This window comes from Manis javanica, chromosome 9, assembly GCF_040802235.1.
Source record: "Manis javanica isolate MJ-LG chromosome 9, MJ_LKY, whole genome shotgun sequence".
Classification (NCBI taxonomy): Eukaryota; Metazoa; Chordata; class Mammalia; order Pholidota; family Manidae; genus Manis; species Manis javanica.
Window position 1 is genome coordinate 10,294,661 of NC_133164.1, and position 20,503 is coordinate 10,315,163.

At 38.6% G+C, this 20,503-nt stretch overlaps 1 protein-coding gene across 10 annotated transcripts in view; it reads right to left on the minus strand.

The window, feature by feature from the left end:
- CLYBL (citramalyl-CoA lyase) overlaps window positions 1-20,503 on the minus strand; it is a 269,007-nt gene that overhangs the window by 217,658 nt on the left and 30,846 nt on the right. The window contains exon 2 of one of the 10 annotated variants that reach the window (XM_073212404.1): window positions 18,839-18,956. The exons of the other annotated variants lie outside the window; for them this stretch is intronic. Within the exon in view, the coding sequence (XP_073068505.1) occupies window positions 18,839-18,864 (26 nt within the window). The 5' untranslated portion in view covers window positions 18,865-18,956. The remainder of the gene's footprint in view (window positions 1-18,838; window positions 18,957-20,503) is intronic. 10 annotated transcript variants of the gene reach the window in all.

The following is a 20,503-nucleotide window of genomic DNA, read 5'->3' on the forward strand; positions in this document are numbered from 1 at the left end:
AAATAGAAGAGGAGGGAATACTCCCAAACTCATTCTATGAAGCCAACATCACCCTAATACCAAAACCAGGCAAAGACCCCACCAAGAAAGAAAACCACAGACCAATATCCCTGAGGAACATAGATGCAAAAATACTCGACAAAATATTAGCAAACCTAATTCAAAAATACATCGAAAGGATCATACACCATGACCAAGTGGGATTTATCCCAGGGATGCAAGGATGGTACAATATTCGAAAATCCATCAACATCATCCACCACACCAACAAAAAGAAGGACAAAAACCACATGACCATCTCCATAGATGCTGAAAAAGCATTTGACAAAATTCAACATCCATTCATGATAAAAACTCCCAACAAAATGGGCATAGAGGACAAGTTCCTCAACATAATAAAGGCCATATATGATAAACCCACAGCCAACATCATACTGAACAGCGGGAAGCTGAAAGCTTTTCCTCTGAGATCAGGAACAAGACAGGGATGCCCACTCTCTCCAGTGCTATTCAACATAGTACTGGAGGTACTAGCCATGGCAATTGGACAAAACAAAGAAATACAAGGAATCCAGATTGATGAAGAAGTTAAACTGTCACTATTTGCAGATGACATGATGTTGTACATAAAAAACCCTAAAGACGCCACTCCAAAACTACTAGAACTAATATCGGAATTCAGCAAAGTTGCAGGTTACAAAATTAACACACAGACATCTGTGGCTTTCCTATACACTAACAATGAACTAATAGGAAGAGAAATCAGGAAAACAATTCCATTCACCATTGCATCAAAAAGAATAAAATACCTAGGAATAAACCTAACCAAGGAAGTGAAAGACCTATACCCTGAAAACTATAAGATACTCTTAAGAGAAATTAAAGAGGTCACTAACAAATGGAAACTCATCCCAGGCTCCTGGCTCGGAAGAATTAATATTGTCAAAATGGCCATCCTGCCCAAAACAATATACAGATTTGATGCAATCCCTATCAAATTACCAACAGCATTCTTCAATGAACTGGAACAAATAGTGCAAAAATTTATATGGAACCACCAAGGACCCCGAATAGCCAAAGCAATCCTGAGAAGGAAGAATAAAGTGGGGGGGATCTCACTCCCCAACCTCAAGCTCTACTACAAAGCCATAGTAATCAAGACAAATTGGTACTGGCACAAGAACAGAGCCACAGACCAATGAAACAGAATAGAGACTCCAAATATTAACCCAAACATATATGGTCAATTACTATATGATAAAGGAGCCATGGACATACAATGGGGAAATGACAGTCTCTTCAACAGATGGTGCTGGCAAAACTGGACAGCTACATGTAAGAGAATGAACCTGGATCATGGTCTAACCCCATACACAAAAGTAAATTCAAAATGGATCAAATACTTGAACATAAGTCATGAAACCATAAAACTGTTAGAAAAAAACATAGGCAAAAATCTCTTAGACATTAACATGAGTGACCTCTTCTTGAACATATCTCCTGGGCAAGGGAAACAAAAGCAAAAATGAACAAGTGAGACTATATCAAGCTGAAAAGCTTCTGTACAGCAAAGGACACCATCAATAGAACAAAAAGGTATCCTACAGTATGGGAGAATATATTCATAAATGACAGATCCGATAAAGGGTTGACATCCAAAATATATAAAGAGCTCACACACCTCAACAAACAAAAAGCAAATAATCCAATTAAAAAATGGGCAGAGGAGTTGAATAGACAGTTCTCTAAAGAAGAAATTCAGGTGGCCAAGAGACACATGAAAAGATGCTCCACATCGCTTGTCATCAGAGAAGTGCAAATTAAAACCACAGTGAGATATCACCCCACACCAGTAAGGATTGCTACCATCCAAAAGACAAACAACAACAAATGTTGGTGAGATCGTGGAGAAAGGGGAACCCTCCTACACTGCTGGTGGGGATGTAAATTAGTTCAACCATTGTGGAAAGCAGTATGGAGGTTCCTCAAAATGCTCAAAATAGAAATACCATTTGACCCAGGAATTCCACTTCTAGGAATTTACCCTAAGAATGTAGCTGCCCAATTTGAAAAAGACAGATGCACCCCTATGTTTATTGCAGCACTATTTACAATAGCCAAGAAACAGAAACAACCTAAGTGTCCATCAGTAGATGAATGGATAAAGAAGATGTAGTACCTATACACAATGGAGTATTATTCAGCTATAAGAAGAAAACAAATCCTACCACTTGCAACAACATGGATGGAGCTAGAGGGTATTACGCTCAGTGAATTAAGCCAAGCGGAGAAAGACAAGTACCAAATGATTTCACTCATATGTGGAGTATAAGAACAAAGAAAAACTGAGGGAACAAAACAGCAGCAGAATCACAGAACCCAAGAATGGACTAACAGTTACCAAAGGGAAAGGGACTGGGGAGGATGGGTGGGAAGGGAGGGATAAGGGCCGGGAAAAAGAAAGGGGCATTACGATTAGCATGTATAGTGTTGGGGGGGGGGTAAAGGGAGGGCTGTACAACACAGAGAAGACAGGTGGTGATTATACAGCATCTTGCTACGCTGATGGACAGTGACTGTAGTGGGGTGTCGGGGGGGACTTGGTGAGGGGGTGAGCCTGGTGAACATAGTGTTCTTCAGGTAATTGTAGATTAATGATACCAAAAAAAAAAAAATGCAATCATGTCCCTCCCAGGATGGAAAACTTTCAAGATGCTCCTCCTGACTTAGTTCTATTTCCTTGGCCTGGTAGTCCAAAGTCCTTCTTTTAGTCTCCCATCCTTCATTAAGGATACCTATTTTTAGAGCAAGCATCTAGAAATTACAAACAAATTGTGTTTTAGGAAATGATAAACTGCCATGGGAAATTCCACATAAAATAATTTGGATAGTGAGAACTTCTTAAGCATCATTTATATAGATGGAATCGTCTAACTTAATTTCACTAAAATTAAATAATAGAATGAGAAAAGACGCAGGTAAGGAAACCTAACAGATTGACTAAGACCAAACTTGTCCTGCAGTTTCAGGAACTCTGTCTCTAATCTTGAAATGTGTACTGTGTGGACTGCACAGAATACCATTTATATCTCAGTTGTAATAGCTCTTAAAAGATAAAAATAGGGGATCTTTATGGGGAATGAAAAAGAAACTTAATAATATCCATGTAATTGAAGGCAGGTTTTCAGTGAGCTAGGTAATCTTTCACAGATGAAGAAAACAAAGCAATAAGTTGAAAGCAGCATTCAACTTATATTTCTTTTTTGTAAAAGTTAGGGTTCCTAGAGATAGCCAATTTTTTTAAGGCTTATGACTTTTTTCCTTTTTTCAAAAGGGTACATTTTATTTACATAAAGAGGGGAATAGGCATCCTGGCAGTCACCTGGTGCCTCTTCCTCTTTTCCTTTGATTCTTAAAGGATACTGTGACAAGAGCCTGTGGAACTTTTGCAAATGACTGGATGGAAGGAGGAAGGGAGAGAGGGAGGGAGGGAGGAAAGAAGGAAGCAAGGAAGGAAGGAAGGAAGGGACAACCCACATGTTCTTCAAAGAATCTAAAAGCCCTTAATGCCTCACTTCTGTTCAAAGCTGAGGCCCTGGAGAAGCACTGGTGGTTCTACCTAGCAGCTGAGGACACCTCTGGGGGCTCTGCTTCTGTGCTGAACGATACTGCCCAGCTCCTTGATTGTTTTGAACTTGGCTTCTGTCCCTCCAACTCTCCATCTACATGAACACCTTGATTCAAAGTTTGGAAAAGTGGGGGATACCTGCATAGGCAGCAACAGATGACAAACAGGGAAACCACCACCAAGGAGCCCAAATACCACCAAGAACGTTGTAAAGAGAGCAGGGCATTGTAGACTTTGTTAATGTAAGTGGGTTTGCAGATCTGAAGGCTTTTTGGGGCAGTGGAAATTCTCACATTAATAGTGTAAATTCTGCACCATATTTTGACACCTGCTACATCTGATTCAAATAATAATAAAAAAAAGAGTCTGAATACTGAAAAACCATTCATTTTTGCCTTTCCAGTCACAGCAGGAATAGAAAGCAATTCCAAGCCACTCTGCAAATGCTTCCAAAGTTGGAGATTTCGGAGGGAGGAGCCAGCCAGCATTGCATGCCCCATATCACTGAAGCATTTCATTAGACTTAAAATAATAATTTAAGAAAGAAGGGAAAAAAACCTTCAGGGAAAAACCCTGTGAGATTTGAGAGTTCTGGTGTGAAACAGGTTCTTTCTAGAACTGTCTCAGAGGGGTTTATTATGTTGGACCCAGTCTCTGGGGTCTTCTCCAGATGGCACACTCACCAGAGTAATCCTAATGTGGTAAGGGTCAGACTGCTCAAAGATGCCCTGGCGTTGTCACAGTCCACACTTGGCTCCTTGCTGGGGTCTAAGCTTGGCAATACAGTAGTTTCTCTGGGTGGTATCTACTTATCTTCATCACCACCCCCAGACTCTTCCCAAATGTCTACCCCTCTTTCCTTAACTCCCATCGGCACTATTCTCCATGTGGCCTTCTCAACCTTGCTGCCTAGAAAATGCTCCAAAGCCAAGTCCCCCAGGCTCCCTCCCCATGCTGCCTCTAGCAGGTAGACCTGTGTTTGGGAGGTCTCTTCAGTCTCTTCATCCTCAGCTCCTCCAAATAAAAACCTCATTAAATCCCTCCCCAGACATATCTTGGAAATGATTAATCTCTCAGATTAACTGAATGGGCTCAAATATAAAAATATTTTTAAAAAACAGTAGGGTCGTTAAAGAGTGACAGATTTAAGCGCCATCTGGACTCGCTGGTCAGGGTGGCGTGAATTCCATCAAACGGCTGAACGGTGCACGATCTGGGAATCCCATCTGTTTTATCTAACATGAATCAGTCCAACAGTTTGGCCATTTTGATGTTAGAGTTGTTTTAAAAAAAACCCAGACATATAATACCAATAGTTTTTCTTCCTCTAAACTTCTAGTATGCAAAATAATGCTTGATTATCACGATTAAAGAGAAATGAAGCTTAACATGATCCTAAGAGTTGCCCTAGTGAAATTCTAAATAGGTTATTTTTCATAAAATGATTATTTCCTCAGTTTTGTTTTTGTTTTTGTTTTAAACATTTGGGACCATATGTGGAGGCTTTTATTAGGGTTATCATATGAAAGTTTACTTCAGTACTTTGTTTTTCAACTGAAAACTATATTGGTAAGATATTGAATCTTGTGAAATAAAAAAATTTTTTTGTCTTTCTTCTCATTTTTAGTCTTCTTTCTCTGCTCTCCTCAACCAAAATATTTTTATGGTAGTATTAAAATGAAAAGTAGTCAAAAATACCACTTCGATAATGCTAATTATTCTTAAGAAACATGTATTTCTTTTTGTTTTTTAGTAAGTAAAGTTTTCCCCTAGTTTTTATAAATTTTTTTAACCTTTAGCACTTTGGACTGCTTCCCTGCCTTGCTGTGCTATAATAATTCTAAGAAACACTGATCAGACATTCGTATGCCAAATAATATAGTTCTGTTTCTGAATGGTAGAGTAAATTGTCCCAAAACAAATACTCTGACTACCTAGTCTTTAATAAGCAGGAGAAAAAAAAAATTTCTAAGAGCAAATATATTTTGGCCATTTTGAGATTTCATAAGGAAAAAATATTTTGATTTTAAACCAGACTAGTTCTTTAATTGGGAAACATTTCTTCTGCTATGATATTATATTACAATATCTATTTAAAAAATACGGAGGATAATTTTCCTGTTTTATTACTATGCTGTTATTATGCAGCATATTATTGTGTTTTACACATGAAACACAAGAAAACAAAGCAATTATAGAACCAAAATTCATGTGATTGTGCATTAAAAGGGGGATTGCATATTATCACATGATTTTATTCCTGTTTTTTGTTACCTTTAATAGCTATTATGTGGAACAAAAATAACTTCTTCAGTCTTAGATTTGTGTTTTCTAGCCATTGTATATGCCAAACATATTTCTTAAAACAGAATTCTTTGGAAATACAAAGCTAGCTCTATATAACATGCGTATGTGCATTTATTATTTCCTCATCTATAAAACCAGGATAATAATATCTTCCTTGAGAACTGTTTCAAGGATTACATTGAATAATGTTTGTATGAGCATATTAAAAACTATAAAGTTCAATGCAAATGTTAGGTATCATTAATAATCATTAACAATAATTTCATATTCTTATGGAATAAAAATTACTGAAAAATAAAACCTTTCTCCAAATTTCCCTTATGATTTAAAAGCATGTTTACATGAATTCTTTCTAAAGCAGCATTTCACAATTGGCTTTAAAGTATCCACTTCAGGAAATTACAAAGTTTCACAGAAAAATTATTTCTACATTTGACAAATCTTAAAATACAGAAGCAAACAGTCAAATTGTCATAATCTTTATTTGTACCCTTTACTTTCCTAAAAGTGGTTGTGGCCAATTCAGAATTCTAAGAGCACATGAAAACTTTTGTCCAAAGGGGACGGTCCCAGAACTACATAAGGATATAGCTCTTTGTCTATGACCCTGATTATCTCAGTAAATGTCAGTGGTCAAGAGTAATAATCCGTTTAGGACACCAGCTAAGGCAAATATTGGGAACATTGACTTTTTCTCTTTTACATTCAAGTTTATAAAATAGATTACAAATGGAGAAAAAGAAAACTTGGAGGATAAATGCTGCTTACACAGTCTTCCAAGAAAAAAACTCTACTGTTAGTAAAAGTTCATTATATTTGCAGTCTTATCCCCCCTGCATCATCTGAAACAAAAGAAATGGGTCTAGCATCAGGCTCCCAGTTTATTCTTCCCCCTTCCCCAATGACATCCAAGCCTTGCAGCATGCTCCTAGAACAGCAGTCTCAAATGGGATCCATTTGAACCCAGCTTTAGTAACAAAGGAGCAGCTCAGGTTTGTCCCTGTGAGCTGCCAAATGGCTTCTGCACAAAGGTAACAAGTTTCCTTTGTTTGTTGTTAATCTCTTTGGCTTTTTTAACATCCCCAAGTCACAAAGAGAGACACTGGACACTTCCATCAGGCAGCCACAGTATTATTTGGTCTCCATGATGGCGTGGTGCCCACATCCCAATGTATATCCTTAACTCCAGAACCTGGAGCACTCATTCAGTGGGTCTAAAAAAGAGGTCAGTTATACTGGGTTTTGAGATGGTTCTGCTGCCCAGCAGTAGAATGTGAAGACACACTAGTCGATAGCATATGGGGTGGGCAGCAATGGGTAATTCTAGTAAAAATGGCAAGCAATTACAGTTGTGGGAGAACTACCACTGAGACATTCTTCACTGGCCAGGTAAAATTATTCTAATGAAGCAGTGCACATTCAAAGATGCCAGCCAGAAAACATTATTATTTATACTCGTACATGTGGCTCGTATCAAACAAGGCCCTGTTTGCTCCAGTTTCATACATTGTTCAATCAATAGATGCCTATCTCTAGGATTTATAAAGTATAAGAAAATATTCCCCTTGGGGTTCACCTAAGTAGCACAATGTGAGCTAAAAGCAGTGATAAGCTTGAGCTGCCCTGTTTTCATTCTAGCATATTCCTTGACAGAACAATAATATTTTGAAACCATAGTTCATTTAACTATATTTTGCACTCCCTGTGTCTGGATACATTTGAGTAATTTTATTTAACCTTGGTTTAAAGAAAACATTCAGTGTCCTGCACCCAGTGAGAGGTATTTTTCCTTTGTAGCAGCAGTGGCCATATTGGATCTCAGCACTGTATTTTGAGCCACTAAACAGTGGCTCGTTTAAAAGTAAGTATAAACAAATGTAAAAATTACGAGAATGATGCCAATAAATAACAAGGAAAGTGCTTTGTGCAATCTAAAAAGTACTCAATTCTGAATAAAATCTCATCATTCCTTATCAAAACTGGTATAATGCTCATTGAGAACTGGGACGTATTTTGTAAGTGTGCTGTAGTTTACATGTTATTAAATCGATGGTGACAAAGGATAAAATGGCATTTGTCAGGTTGGCCCACAAATCTGTACTTCTAAATGTGGCAATTTGTCACATTAGCAATAATAATGAAAAAATAAGCCAGCCCTAACAATCTTTATTTTTGACTCATTATGACCATTGCCTGACAAAGACAATGTTTTAAAGACTTAGAAGATATAAATTAATTTTTGCAAAGCATAAATTCAACAAAGCAAGACCATTGGTGTAACATCAGTAGCTAATCTGATTCTCTCTCCGTGAAAGTAGCTATAGGGAAGAGATACTAGAAAAGATTTAGAATTTATTTTGGCTCAAGATAATTGATGAAATTCTATTCCCTTTAACAAAAACAGTAACTATTATTAGCTCTTTCAGAATGTTAAAAAGATTTTAAGTACTAACATCTAGTCAAATTACTAAAGATCATACAACACAATTACATCTGTGCTGAGATGTATCTTAAATAATCCCAAACTTCTAAAACTTCTGTGGCTTTAGTAAAAGCATCATGAAGTATGCAACAACCAGAGTAGACCTCTTTAAGGTGACAAAATGGCAAGGAAAGGTCAGGGAGCCAAGCAGGTCAACAAAGTCCTTCTTCCCAATTTGGGGTCATTCTTTGCTCGAGCACGGATTGGTCTCCCAATAAATTCCACATTAGCTCCTCCCTTCAGCTGCAGCAGAAACACTTGAACTGCCTCCTTTCTCCACAAAAGTTTAGTTTGCTGATTGGGCATGAAACAAAGGGAAGACAGCAGGGGTACAATTTATAAGAGGGCAGGCGAGGTTGACAGGCTATTGTGCTCTGGAGACATCCACAAGCTGTTAATTCTATTTTAACATCGTTACTAAGACTGTTAACACATCAGACTTTGTTTAGAGACCTTGAAAACATCAACAAACTATTAAACGACCCACCTGAAATAAGGTAGTATCTACTTTGGAAGCATCAAAATCATACTTTTTTTTTATCCTTAAAATTGAAACACTACAGGAGGTGAAAAGGAAATCTATTACTGCAAATTGTGTGCCAATACCGCAAACGCTAAAGTTTAATATTCTCAAAACATTCTTTTTAATTTTGATGTCATCTTTCATCTATGGATTTTCTAAAAGAAGAAGTTGTATCAAAATAGAATCACTTCCATATGTATATGCAAAAAGGGATGAAAAAACACATAAATGCACAGGTTTAATAAAAAACTCTAAATGAATTATAAGTCTGAAAGAGTAACAGCAGCTAATTTTTCAGTAGAACAGAAAAATGTTTTGATCTCAGTCCTTAAAGAATTAGGAAAACTCCATGATATAAGGGAAGTTTTTGTATTATACCCTCACACCCAACTAAAATACTGTTCAGTAATTTTGGCACAAGTAAAAAGTTTCAATTCATGCCTTAAGGAGAATAAAATATTCCAAAAATAATTTTACTTTCTTCTCTTTTGCTTCACTTATCTTAATTTTAGGTATTAAGATCACTCAATGTAAAGAGTACTGTGCTTAAAATCAAGGAGACCAAATAACCAGTAATCAACATTCAACAATCAATGTTTGTAAGGAAGAAACTTCCACTTCAATTTTTCAGTGTAAATGTACTTTTTGGTGTCAAACTTTTTTCAATTGAAACAACATATTTCTTACAGTCTACTAAAATTAGTATAATGGACATTTAACTATCTTTTCATGTAAAGCAAAGAATTTTTCAAAGTATATTGCAAAGAATTTGTAATAACATTGTAAAAACAATTTTCTGGACATCTGAAAGCTAATTATTGAAAAAATCTGAAGCATTCTGGATGTGGCTTACAGTATTGATTTTCCAGCATACTGTAATACAAATGTGTAGGTGTTAATTTTAAATATCCTTGCCTATGATTTAAAAGGGTAATTATTTTACCATTGGCAGCATCAGAGAAGAAAATTTAAAAAGCAGGAGAAAATAAGATAGAATCAAATTACGTAGATGGGACCTTCAGATTTTAGAAGAGAGCTGAGAATTCTAGGGAATGTTTAAATATTTTGACTCCTTTCAGAGTTGCTATTTGTTGGTGACTGGGTGGGACAGGGTTCGGGGAGACGGTGAATGGAATGACTATAGAGACTATTAAACAAGGACATTAATACAAGAACAGAGAAGCATGAATTCATGGCAAATGCTGAGACAATTCTAAATGCAGTCTCTGTATTAAACATAATATGAGAGTGTGTTCTCAACAGGTCAAATGACCAATAAGCAAACACTGATACAAGTTATGGCCACTTCAGGCAACACAGTCTGGGAAAGCATCAATCACCACATGTTTTTAAAAATGGAAATTGAGGCAGTAATCCTTAATGATGACCGAAGGAAGAATAATATTTGGTTACAACTGTTCAATTGCCTTTCTCAAATACAATGCCGTGCTTATTTCTCTGGCTTCCTACAATCTTTCATGTTTCAGATACACACATTTCAATCCAAGTGTTTCAGTTGCCATAACAACTTCAAAAAATTGGTTCTCAGATGTCCTTTTTAATCACATCATTTAAAAAAAGCTGGATGGGTTGGGACAGTGCTTCAATTTATTTCCATCACACCTAACTCAGGAGGAGTCAGAGTATTTGTTCCTTTTCTCTAAAGAAGCTCAAACACCTGAAAATAACATCACTATTCCTCTCTAACCATAGGCAAGGGTGTGTGTGTGTGTGTATATATTTTTTTTTTTTTAAATCTGTTTGTGTGTGGCCTTACTATCAAGTTTTTAAAACCCAGGCAACATAATGCCAGGAATCGTCCCCTGCTCATGGGAGTACAGGGACTGCTAATGCTGCCCAGGAGTGTATAGCAGGGCCCTGCTCACAAAGCGAAAGCTTTATTTTCAGATATCAATTATTTATATTGCCAAACAGGTTTCCAGTTGGCTTTAATTGGCTTCTGGTGACTATTACTATTTAGTACCTTTAAAATACTATTTACTTTATGATGGGAAAGTAAAACTATGCAAACATGTAAGTTTCAATGGCATGCTATTAAACACAGCAGATGGAAAACTGTGAAGTCCACTTAAGTGAACTTTAGCAGGCTTAAGTATAAAGTAAAATCAAGAGTAATGGGCAAGTTAGGGGAATTGACAATTCCAGAGTTTTATTTTTAATTGCACTATCATTTTATTAAAACAGAAATATAGATATTTAAACTTAAAGGAATGAGGTAGAGGGGGAACAAACTGTTTACAACCCCATATTGAAAATTAAAATGCAGGGTGAATGGTAGGCAACTAAGTACCAGCAAAAAGTAGGTACTGGTTATATTTACGAAAGAGATAGGAACAGATGTTATATAAAAAGTTAGACCTTTTTAACTTCAAAAAATACTACACATGTTCTTTGCCATTGGGAAAAAAAAACTCTTAATTATGTAAAGAGTGAAGAAAAGGTAGGATTCTTTACCTTTGAATACTAAATTACGAAAACAGCAGCATCAAAGGCAGGCTCGATCTGTTCTGCCTGAAAAATTAATAGGCTTGACAAGTCCTCTACAGTGTCTTCTAGAATAGCTGAAAAAGAGGCTCTAGTGACACCCACAGTCCCAGGAACAAAATGCAGGTGTGAAGGAGGGCTTGAATGGGGGGGAGGGCTTTTTGTTTGGTTTTTTTTGTTTGTTTTTCTTTCATCACAATGGATAACGCATAACCCTACTGAGGATCTGAACAATGCTTTTTCGCCACCTTCCTCCGGTTTCTCTCTCTCTTCATCCTTCTCTGTACCACCACTGCCCCACTGCCTGGCAGAGGCTGCCTATAGCTACAATAGGGCCTGGCTGGAAGGCCTGGCCACCCCATCCCCACAGTTTCAAAGGGCAGAGAGTTGAAAGGAGGGGGGACTGGGAGAGGGGCAGGGATGCCGAGGAAAGACATCAATTCAGCATTCCTCAGTGGCTTCAGATCTTCACACTTGTTTTCCTTCCCCCTCTTCCCTTCTGCACTGGTGAGGCGGGAACCAGCACTTCAAAGGGGAAACTTTCTCGGGGCGTGGAAAGACTTATCTAGCTCTCACTCTTCTCATCAGCATGATTAACACTAAAGGTTGGTATTATTGATAAAAACAAAATTATCTCTGTAAGAAACTGCTTTTCATTCCAAGTCACTTGCTGATGAAGCTGTTGGTGTCAGAGAGGGTAAGGGAGGGTGATAGCACAATAGCCTTGCCTTTGCCCATCTCCTTTCAGAAAAATGTAAGGAACACCTCTGCAGAATGGGGCACTTCTGCTCACGCATCAACTCTCATCCTCACCGTCTGCCCACCACCTCTCTGCACTGGACTCCTGCAGGAGGGATTCGGGAGGACTGAGAGGGGCCAGTTTCAACAGGAAGGGGAGGGGCGGAAAAAGATGGCCAATTCAATAGTAGGAAACAAACCATATGGGGCAGGATAAGGTGCAGAGACTTGGGCTCTGTCTGGGCCTGAGAGGAAACATAGGGGTTCAAGGCAAGTATTTCCCAATGAAACAAACTTGGCTTACTGTTACTGGGAAACACTGATAAAGAAACTAGCTGGAGATGACTATTTAAAGATGAAGGAAAGCAGAACTGCTAATTTACTCGATAACAAACCTTAATTGCTCAAAACAAAGCAACTTAGTTTCAAGAGTGCCTAAGTGGCCTTTCAGAATGTAACATGCAGCACAAAGTGTGCAATACTATCTTTTAAAAAAGATTTTCAGGATCAAGGATCAAGCTAGAATTTTACCTTCATCCTTGTTTTTAAGGGTTTAATTTTTTCCCCATTATCCCCAATTAGGTCAGAATTTAAATAATGCTATTACAATCTAACTACAAGCCATTTACTTTTACTGCCTTTTTAAAAGAAAAGATGAAAGAGACCCATGTACCTTAATCCTAAAAAAGCTCAAAATTTGAATTTAAAATAAAACATTAATAACCAATTATACAGAAAGCCAAGGTTTTCTGAAAAAGCTATCAAAAGACAGTATTTATACTGAACGTGAACATTAGCAGCTAGCCTGACACAGCAAAACCATTGTATTTTCCACTAGTTTTGTTTTGCTATATACAGCTGTGTTTTCACAGATGCAAAGCCATGTGTCTCCACCAAAAGGTCTAGCCTTCCCTTCAGATGTGAATGCAGATCAAAGGTTCAAACGCAGAAATACAAGATCCTTTTCCCTTTGGAACATGTTTTTATTTTTCTGCAGTGGCTGCAAACCAGAATTTCCATCTGTTGTCCTTCTGCAGTGTACAGGTTAACCTTAACAGTGGGGCTCAGAGCACTGTTATCTCAGCTAAGAAGTACCCAAATGAAGACGCCTGCATGTACACCCCGAACAGCTCCCAGAGATGTCCACACAGCAAAGAACGGAACCAGCCAGGACTAGAATCCATTATAGTTGATAGAAAAAAATTAATTTTCAACTTATTTGAAATATCAAAATAGAATATAAATTGAAGATGGTGTTTTGCTTTTTACACAACATGCACTTTGATAAAGATTATAAATCCAATGTGATTTGCTGCCTATTCTTTCTCCTTCCTATTCCCAGGAGTAGTCAAAGTCAACAGACACATTCTGCATTTGAATCTCGGCTTACAGAAAATAAGATTTGATAAAACAGATAATAATTTGATAAAATAACATTCATCTGAAATGATTTTTTATTTCATTACAAGTTAGTAAACCATATTTTGGAATGGAAATATTTTTAAACATTTCCATTACCTATTACCTTTTTAAATAACTCCTTTCCCCTCAATTTCCACTCCTCTATTGAACATACCCTCAGAATGACTGAAGAAACAAATTTCTCTGCTACCTACTCTAAAAATGGATTTACTGCCATATAAACATTTGCTTAGGAGAACAGTAAAAATACAGCACCGAAGCTAAAAAGGTGGGAGGTTTTGAAGGTATTTTTGGCAGGCTTTTAAGGTCACTAAATCGAGAGAGAGAGAGAGAGAGAGAGAGAGAGAGAGAGAGAGAGAGAGAGCGAGCGCTGTGTCTACCTATCTGTAGAAGATCAAGCGAAGTTAAGAGGAATAGACGGTTGGCTGGATGGAGATGGCAAAAGCAAAGCTTTGGCTAGTCCCTAGAGATTTTACGAAAGCCGTAAGTGGAGAATGTCGCGGACCAGTCCTACCGCTAATGTGTGAGTGCCATCTAGTGGTCTACCTAGAACTGCAACCTAGTCTAGCTACACCTAAAAACATTCTGTAGGGCTCCCGACCCCCATTTCCCTACTCCTTTTTGGCTTATTCCAGCACTCTCAACCCTTCTGCCCAATAATTGTAGTTCTTCTGCCCTAACTACCAAACAAGCAAACAAAAAATAGACTCAAAAAACAAAACAATAAGAAGGATGATCTCACAGGCTGGGATGGGTCTACCAATGTATCACAGGCACCCCTGTCAAAGGGCTGCCTGCGAACCACGTGGGGAGCTAAAAAGAGTTGTTTCTACATAAGGATTGCTGTGAGCACACCTGAAGAACCAGACTAAATCAAAAGGAAGGCCTGATGTCTAAACATGTCCATTCTCTGGTGTATGTTATCTTTCTGGGGGGAAATAATTAGCTGTATGACTGGGCATTAATATTCCTCCACAGGTACAGAGGGGTACGTAGCTCATTGCAGCTCATTTACCAGCTCCAGTGACTCAGAAAGGTAAAGGTCCCTCCCCTGGGGGACACATTGTGGGCTGAACCTCCCAGGAGTATCTGCATTTTAAAAGAGAACTTTCTTTCCCTTTGGGTAGAATGGCTTGCTCATAATCCCTACCAAGTCACAGGGTACTAGAGTGCTGGAAATGGAAGATTCAGTTCTGTGTGAACATCTATTGGCTATTGACTGCCCCAAGATCCACTCCACCTCTTGAGGAACTGCCTCATCCTATCAATAGCTTACAGAGGTTGAATTATCATGAAGATGCCCAATTCTCCCAAAACCAAAGCACAGGCCCATTTAAACCAAGCAGACACTCCCACCATGGAGTCTGCATCAGTTTGCATCTTCAGTAGAGTTAAAACGAACATGCTGGTGGCACCATCCATCCTAGAGGCTGAGCTGGGACAAGATGGGGGAGTGATGCTGGCGCCAAGGTGCCTAGAGCTGCCTTCCCACTGATTTCTGTGGTGTGTGCTCATATCCTTCTAATAAATCTCCTTTTGCCTAAAAGTTGCTTAACTAAGAATCTTAATTGATAAAAACCCACAACCCAGAATTCAATTTCATTCAAAAAATATTTATGCAATTCTGTCATGTGCTATGCACCAAGATAGGTGCTAGCTTTCAACCAGGCACAAGGACCGGCCCCACTCTCCAAGTGATTTAATCTAATATGGGGGACAGAAAAGGGTGCAAAGAACAATAGTCACACATGAGCAAAGCTATAGGGATGTGGAGGAAGGGTGTCTGTTAGCCAGGGTAGGTGTGAGTGAGTGGTAAGATGTCATAAGAGGAAGGTGGTATTTGATCAGCAGGATTTCACCAGGTGGAATATGGGGAGGAGGGCACTACAGGGAGAAGGAACAGCATGAACAATGGCAAGAACACAGGTCAGAACAACAAGATCTTGTCGTAGAAAGAATTTTAATGTGATAATGAGATATTTCTGGAAGGTAATTTCGGTCAGGGTATAAAGGAAACTATATCATTCATCATGACCATGTAAGATGTTTATTCTTCAGTGTTGGGAGCTGACACTTTCAGAGAATAAAGCAATGAGATTTGTGTTCAGAGACCTCCTTCCGGGAGACAGAAGGGAAGAGGGACTGGCAAGAGGAGAAAGGAGTGAGTCGGGACAGCAGCAAGGAGAGGACAGCTGGGAGCCTCAGTGGAGATACACAGAATCTAAGGAGTTGAATGGGGTCAAGGACAACTCTAAAGATTTCAGCCCATGGTCTTGAGTGGTTCAATGACCAGAACAACACAACACACCTAACACAGAGGCCTCCACACTTACCCTGCTCCTCAGAAGAACACTTTTACCTTTGGCCAAATCAAAGACTCAACCTCATCTCTGAATGAGAATTTAGGGATACAGTTTCTGTCTCTTGGGCAGTGAAGGTAAACACCTGAGGTTTCTAACACTGTTCTTTATCACTTCCCCTCTTGAAAAGGTTTCTTTCATGAAGAATCATAGAACATTTACCATGTAAATCCTTCATCACTATCTCAAAATTTCCCCACCCTTCACCCTCTTTAACAGAAAACAAGCACGATCTGCGAAAGAAACCATGACATTGCAAAGGTTCATCTCACTGAAGCCTACTTCACTGTTACACTTGGTTAGCTTTTGTACCTTCAAAACAATTTCTAAGGGTGCTTACAGTCTTCATAGAACTGCCCCGGGGCTATCCTATGAAAATTTGGTGCCAGTTACAAGCATTTTAGTTGAAACCAGTTCCTGCACATCATTGTCTTATGCTAGAAGTGAGCTGGCACCACCAACAAAGGGTTGCTATTAATAGAACAACACAGAACACAAGTGGAAAACTTGAGTGAAATTATGTTTTTTAAAACCCACTGTTTAGTGCCCAAAAAAAGGGACAGACTGTGCAGCATCTGTGCTGGGGGGATATGGAACTAATAAATCACTGCCATTTTTATTACACACAGGCAGAACATCATAGTACATCCAAAGCCAAACATTTGCTGTCCGAGAAAAATGATTTACATTCCAGGGCTTTTTTTTCACTCAATGTGAGAGTTTATGCATTTAGGCTCCAAAATGATTTTATTAATTCAACCTTCCTGTAATCATTAACAGCATTTTTTATTTGAGGGAGGTTAAATTCATGAATGAAATACTAGTATAAACATATATACATAATTATGTTCAAATGTAAAACATACTCATTTCAAAATCCGATTTTCAGATATAAAAATCATATAACATAAGATTGGGCTGAAAAAATAATAATTTGATGTGTATTAAAAAACTACTAGTTTTTGAAAAACTGCTAGTGAAGCCAGATGGCTAACTTCCCATTATCAGTCTAAGACAAGCATACGTATCTTTTTGTTAAATTAATTTTATCAGAATATTAAAGCAAGTTTATAAAAGACACTAAACATTGATGATAGTATATATTCTTCTTCAATAACTAATAATCTTAGGGTGATTCCTGAATCCTTAGGCACATTTGGGCATCCTATCTGCTCTGGAATACATTCATGTAACAAAAGGAGGTCTCTAAATAGTAACACATGCAGTCCCTCTAATCAGATTATCATCATAATGTACTGACAATGAGAGATGTCACAGAAAAAAAGGATTGACATGAAAATGGTTTCAGGATTCAAAGAACAATGGACTATTTTTATTTTTGCATTCCATAATTATTTTCCCTAAAAACTCTTTAAAAAACTGGTAAAATTTAGGAAGCAGAGCTTTAAAAGGCCTAATACATATTTGGAGCCTCCTGAACAGTCAATGACATTCAGATTTTTGTCCTAGGACTGGAAAAGTTAAAGGCATGGTCCTGCCAATTGTGAGATGCCCTCTCCAACACAGACCACCCACAACTATGGATTTTCCATCTGGTGAACAAAACAGACAGCTCCCTAATTATTTTTAAAAAGGATTTTTTCCCCCCTAACATACTTTCTTTATTTGTCTGTGACCTGGAACCTAATGGAAAACCTGGTGTATGCCAACTTGATTTCTCATAATGAAACATCCTATTTTATTGTTTTAACTGGGGTTTTTCAAAGGCTCTATGATAGAAATTATTACCCCCAAAGATAACACTCCCAACCACCAAGACAATTCCAATGAATAACTGCTTTCTCTGCACAGATATCTTGTTTAAATATTAACCACTTAAGTTTTCTCTCACAACCAACATGATGAAAATAGGAAGGAAATTATTTTCAATCTTTCTTAACTGGGCACCCATACTGCTAGTGTCAAAATCTATGGCTTTTCCGACAAGATAGCCACCTCTGCCAAAAGCATGCTCAGAAATGCCAACTGTAATTAAAATCTGGCACCTGTCTTGGGCACCAAATTTGCTTCTAATATCTCCATGTTGAAATGTGTCTCAGCTTTGAGAGGACGTAAGATGCTTCTTGCCCTCTGCCCTCCGGAAAAACACTTGAGTGGAAAAACTGATGGCTGTTATCCCGAAAATTACATATTTCACATCTTAACTATACTAAATATTCTCTGCTTTCGTTCTCTGAATCTGTTTGTTTAATTAGTCCCAAGAGAATCAGCATACATTCCTGTCACACATTTTGTTTTTATAAACCTCAGAAAAAACAGGCAGTGAAGTAAGTTCTTTCTGGTATGGAGTTGTACTTGGGGGGTGGCAGTGTGACTTGGATAGATTTCACAAGAGGTTACACACAATGAATTGGGAGGCTTTAGGTGGGGTAGGGTGCTTCCCTGAAGAAGGTTTCCAGAGACTGGAGTAATACGTCTTGATGTGATGTACATTGTCTTCTCTGACTGCTGTCTATGAACAAGCTTGTGCCCCAACTCTTGTTTTGTTGAGCCAGGACACTCAAAATCTTACTTAGATTTTCGTTCTTTAAAGAGTCCATAGCATTTTCCAAGAAGAAACTCCGTTCTCTCTTACAAGTCTTTCACATGCTCGACACCTGGCTCTACCTAGGTGAGGACAGCAGTCCTTGGGTCCAGCTGTCACCTTGGAAGCGTCAATCGATGGTACACCTTCGCCCCAGCAAACCCAATGGACAAAGGCCAGAGGCCTGCAGGAAAGGAACCTCCTAGGCAGGACCCCTGCCCACCTTGCTCACTGCCTTATCTCAGGACCCAGAGGAGTACCTTGCGCAGATAGCGTACTCAATAAATGCCTACTGAAAGAACAGTGGGCAGATCCAGTGTGAACGTACCTTTGTAAAGAGTACCTTATATTCATATAAGATCACAGCGGCTTCAATGTAAAAGGAACCTGAAAAGGTGGGTTATCAATCGTTCCAAGTGCAGGAAGGCCTCTCTCTCTCTTGAGACCTGTTAGGGGCACAGACACACACACATTTTGATCTGTGTCCTTGTCAGCTGCCTTTCTCAGAAACCCTGTCAGCAACACCACTCACCATAACACACCCAGAGCTCCTCGAACACATCACTCTTTATCAGAAATGAAAAAGGGGTAAAGGAGTGTGACAGACCACTATTTGTAAGGTACAGATTTTACTATTAGATAATACAGGAAGTGTATAAAAGCAGTGCCTAATTTATGACAGGGTTGTACTAAAAAAAAAAAAAAGTTGCTTCTTTGGGACTGAACATGAATTTTTCCCAATGGGAAGGATGTTACAAATGATGGTTAGGGCCTCAGGAAAGCTTATAAAAGCCCATTTAACCCCACAATGTCTCCAAATGCTGGTTTAGCTACACACCACCATTCCATAGCAGTGTGTTCATAGGAAGAGAATCCTGAGTTTAAACTAGGGAACTCCACAGCCAGAGGAAAAAGGACCCCCTGGACACTGCTAGTAGCTTATAAACCCTCCATATTTCCTTAAAGAAAACCATTTCCCAAGATCTGAAATTCCTCTAATGCAGCATTTTTCCAAATTTATTTTACTGCAACTCACAGGAAGAAACATATTTTATACTGAGAGTTGATAAACACACACACACACACACACACACACACACACACACACACACACACGTTTAAAAGAAACAAAAGTTTTATAAAACAAAACTTAATGAGAAAAGGGAACCCTACACTATTGGTGGGAATGTAAACTGGTGCAGCCATTGTGGAAAGCAGTATGGAGGTTCCACAAAAAACTAAAAATAGTAATACCATACAACCCAGCAATTCCACTTCTAGGAATTTACCCAAAGAAAAGAAATCTCTGATTTGAAAAGACATATGCCCCCCCTGTTTACTGTCATATTGTTTACAATAGCCAAGATACGGAAGCAATGTCTATCAATAGATGAATGGATAAAGAAGATGTGGAACATAAAAACAGTGGAATATTATTCAGCCACAAAAAAGAAATCCTGCTATTTGCAACAACATGGAGGGACCTAGAGGGTATTGTGCTAAGTGAAAAGGCCAGACAAGGAAAGACAACTACCATATAATTTCACTTGTTTGTGGAATCTAAAAACAAAACTAAACAAAATGAACAAAATAGCAGTAGACTCACAGACACTGAAAAGTGACTGGTGGTTACCATGGGGAAGGAGTTGGGGTAGGGAATGGAGGATGAGGGCGATAAAGGGGCACAAAAATTCTCAATAATAATAAAAGTTGGTGGGGGCAGAGCCAGGACGGCGGCGTGAGTAGAGCAGTGGAAATCTCCTCCCCAAAACACATAGATCTATGAAAATATAACAAAGAAAACTCTTCCTAAAATAGAGACCAGAGGACACAGGACAACATCCAGACCACATCCACACCTGCAAGAACCCAGTGCCTTGCGAAGGGGGTAAGATACAAGCCCCAGCCAGGCGGAACCCAAGCGCCCCTCCCACCGGCTCCCAGCGGGTGGAAAGAAACCGGAGCGGTTTTTTTTTTGGCAAGTGCTTTTTGG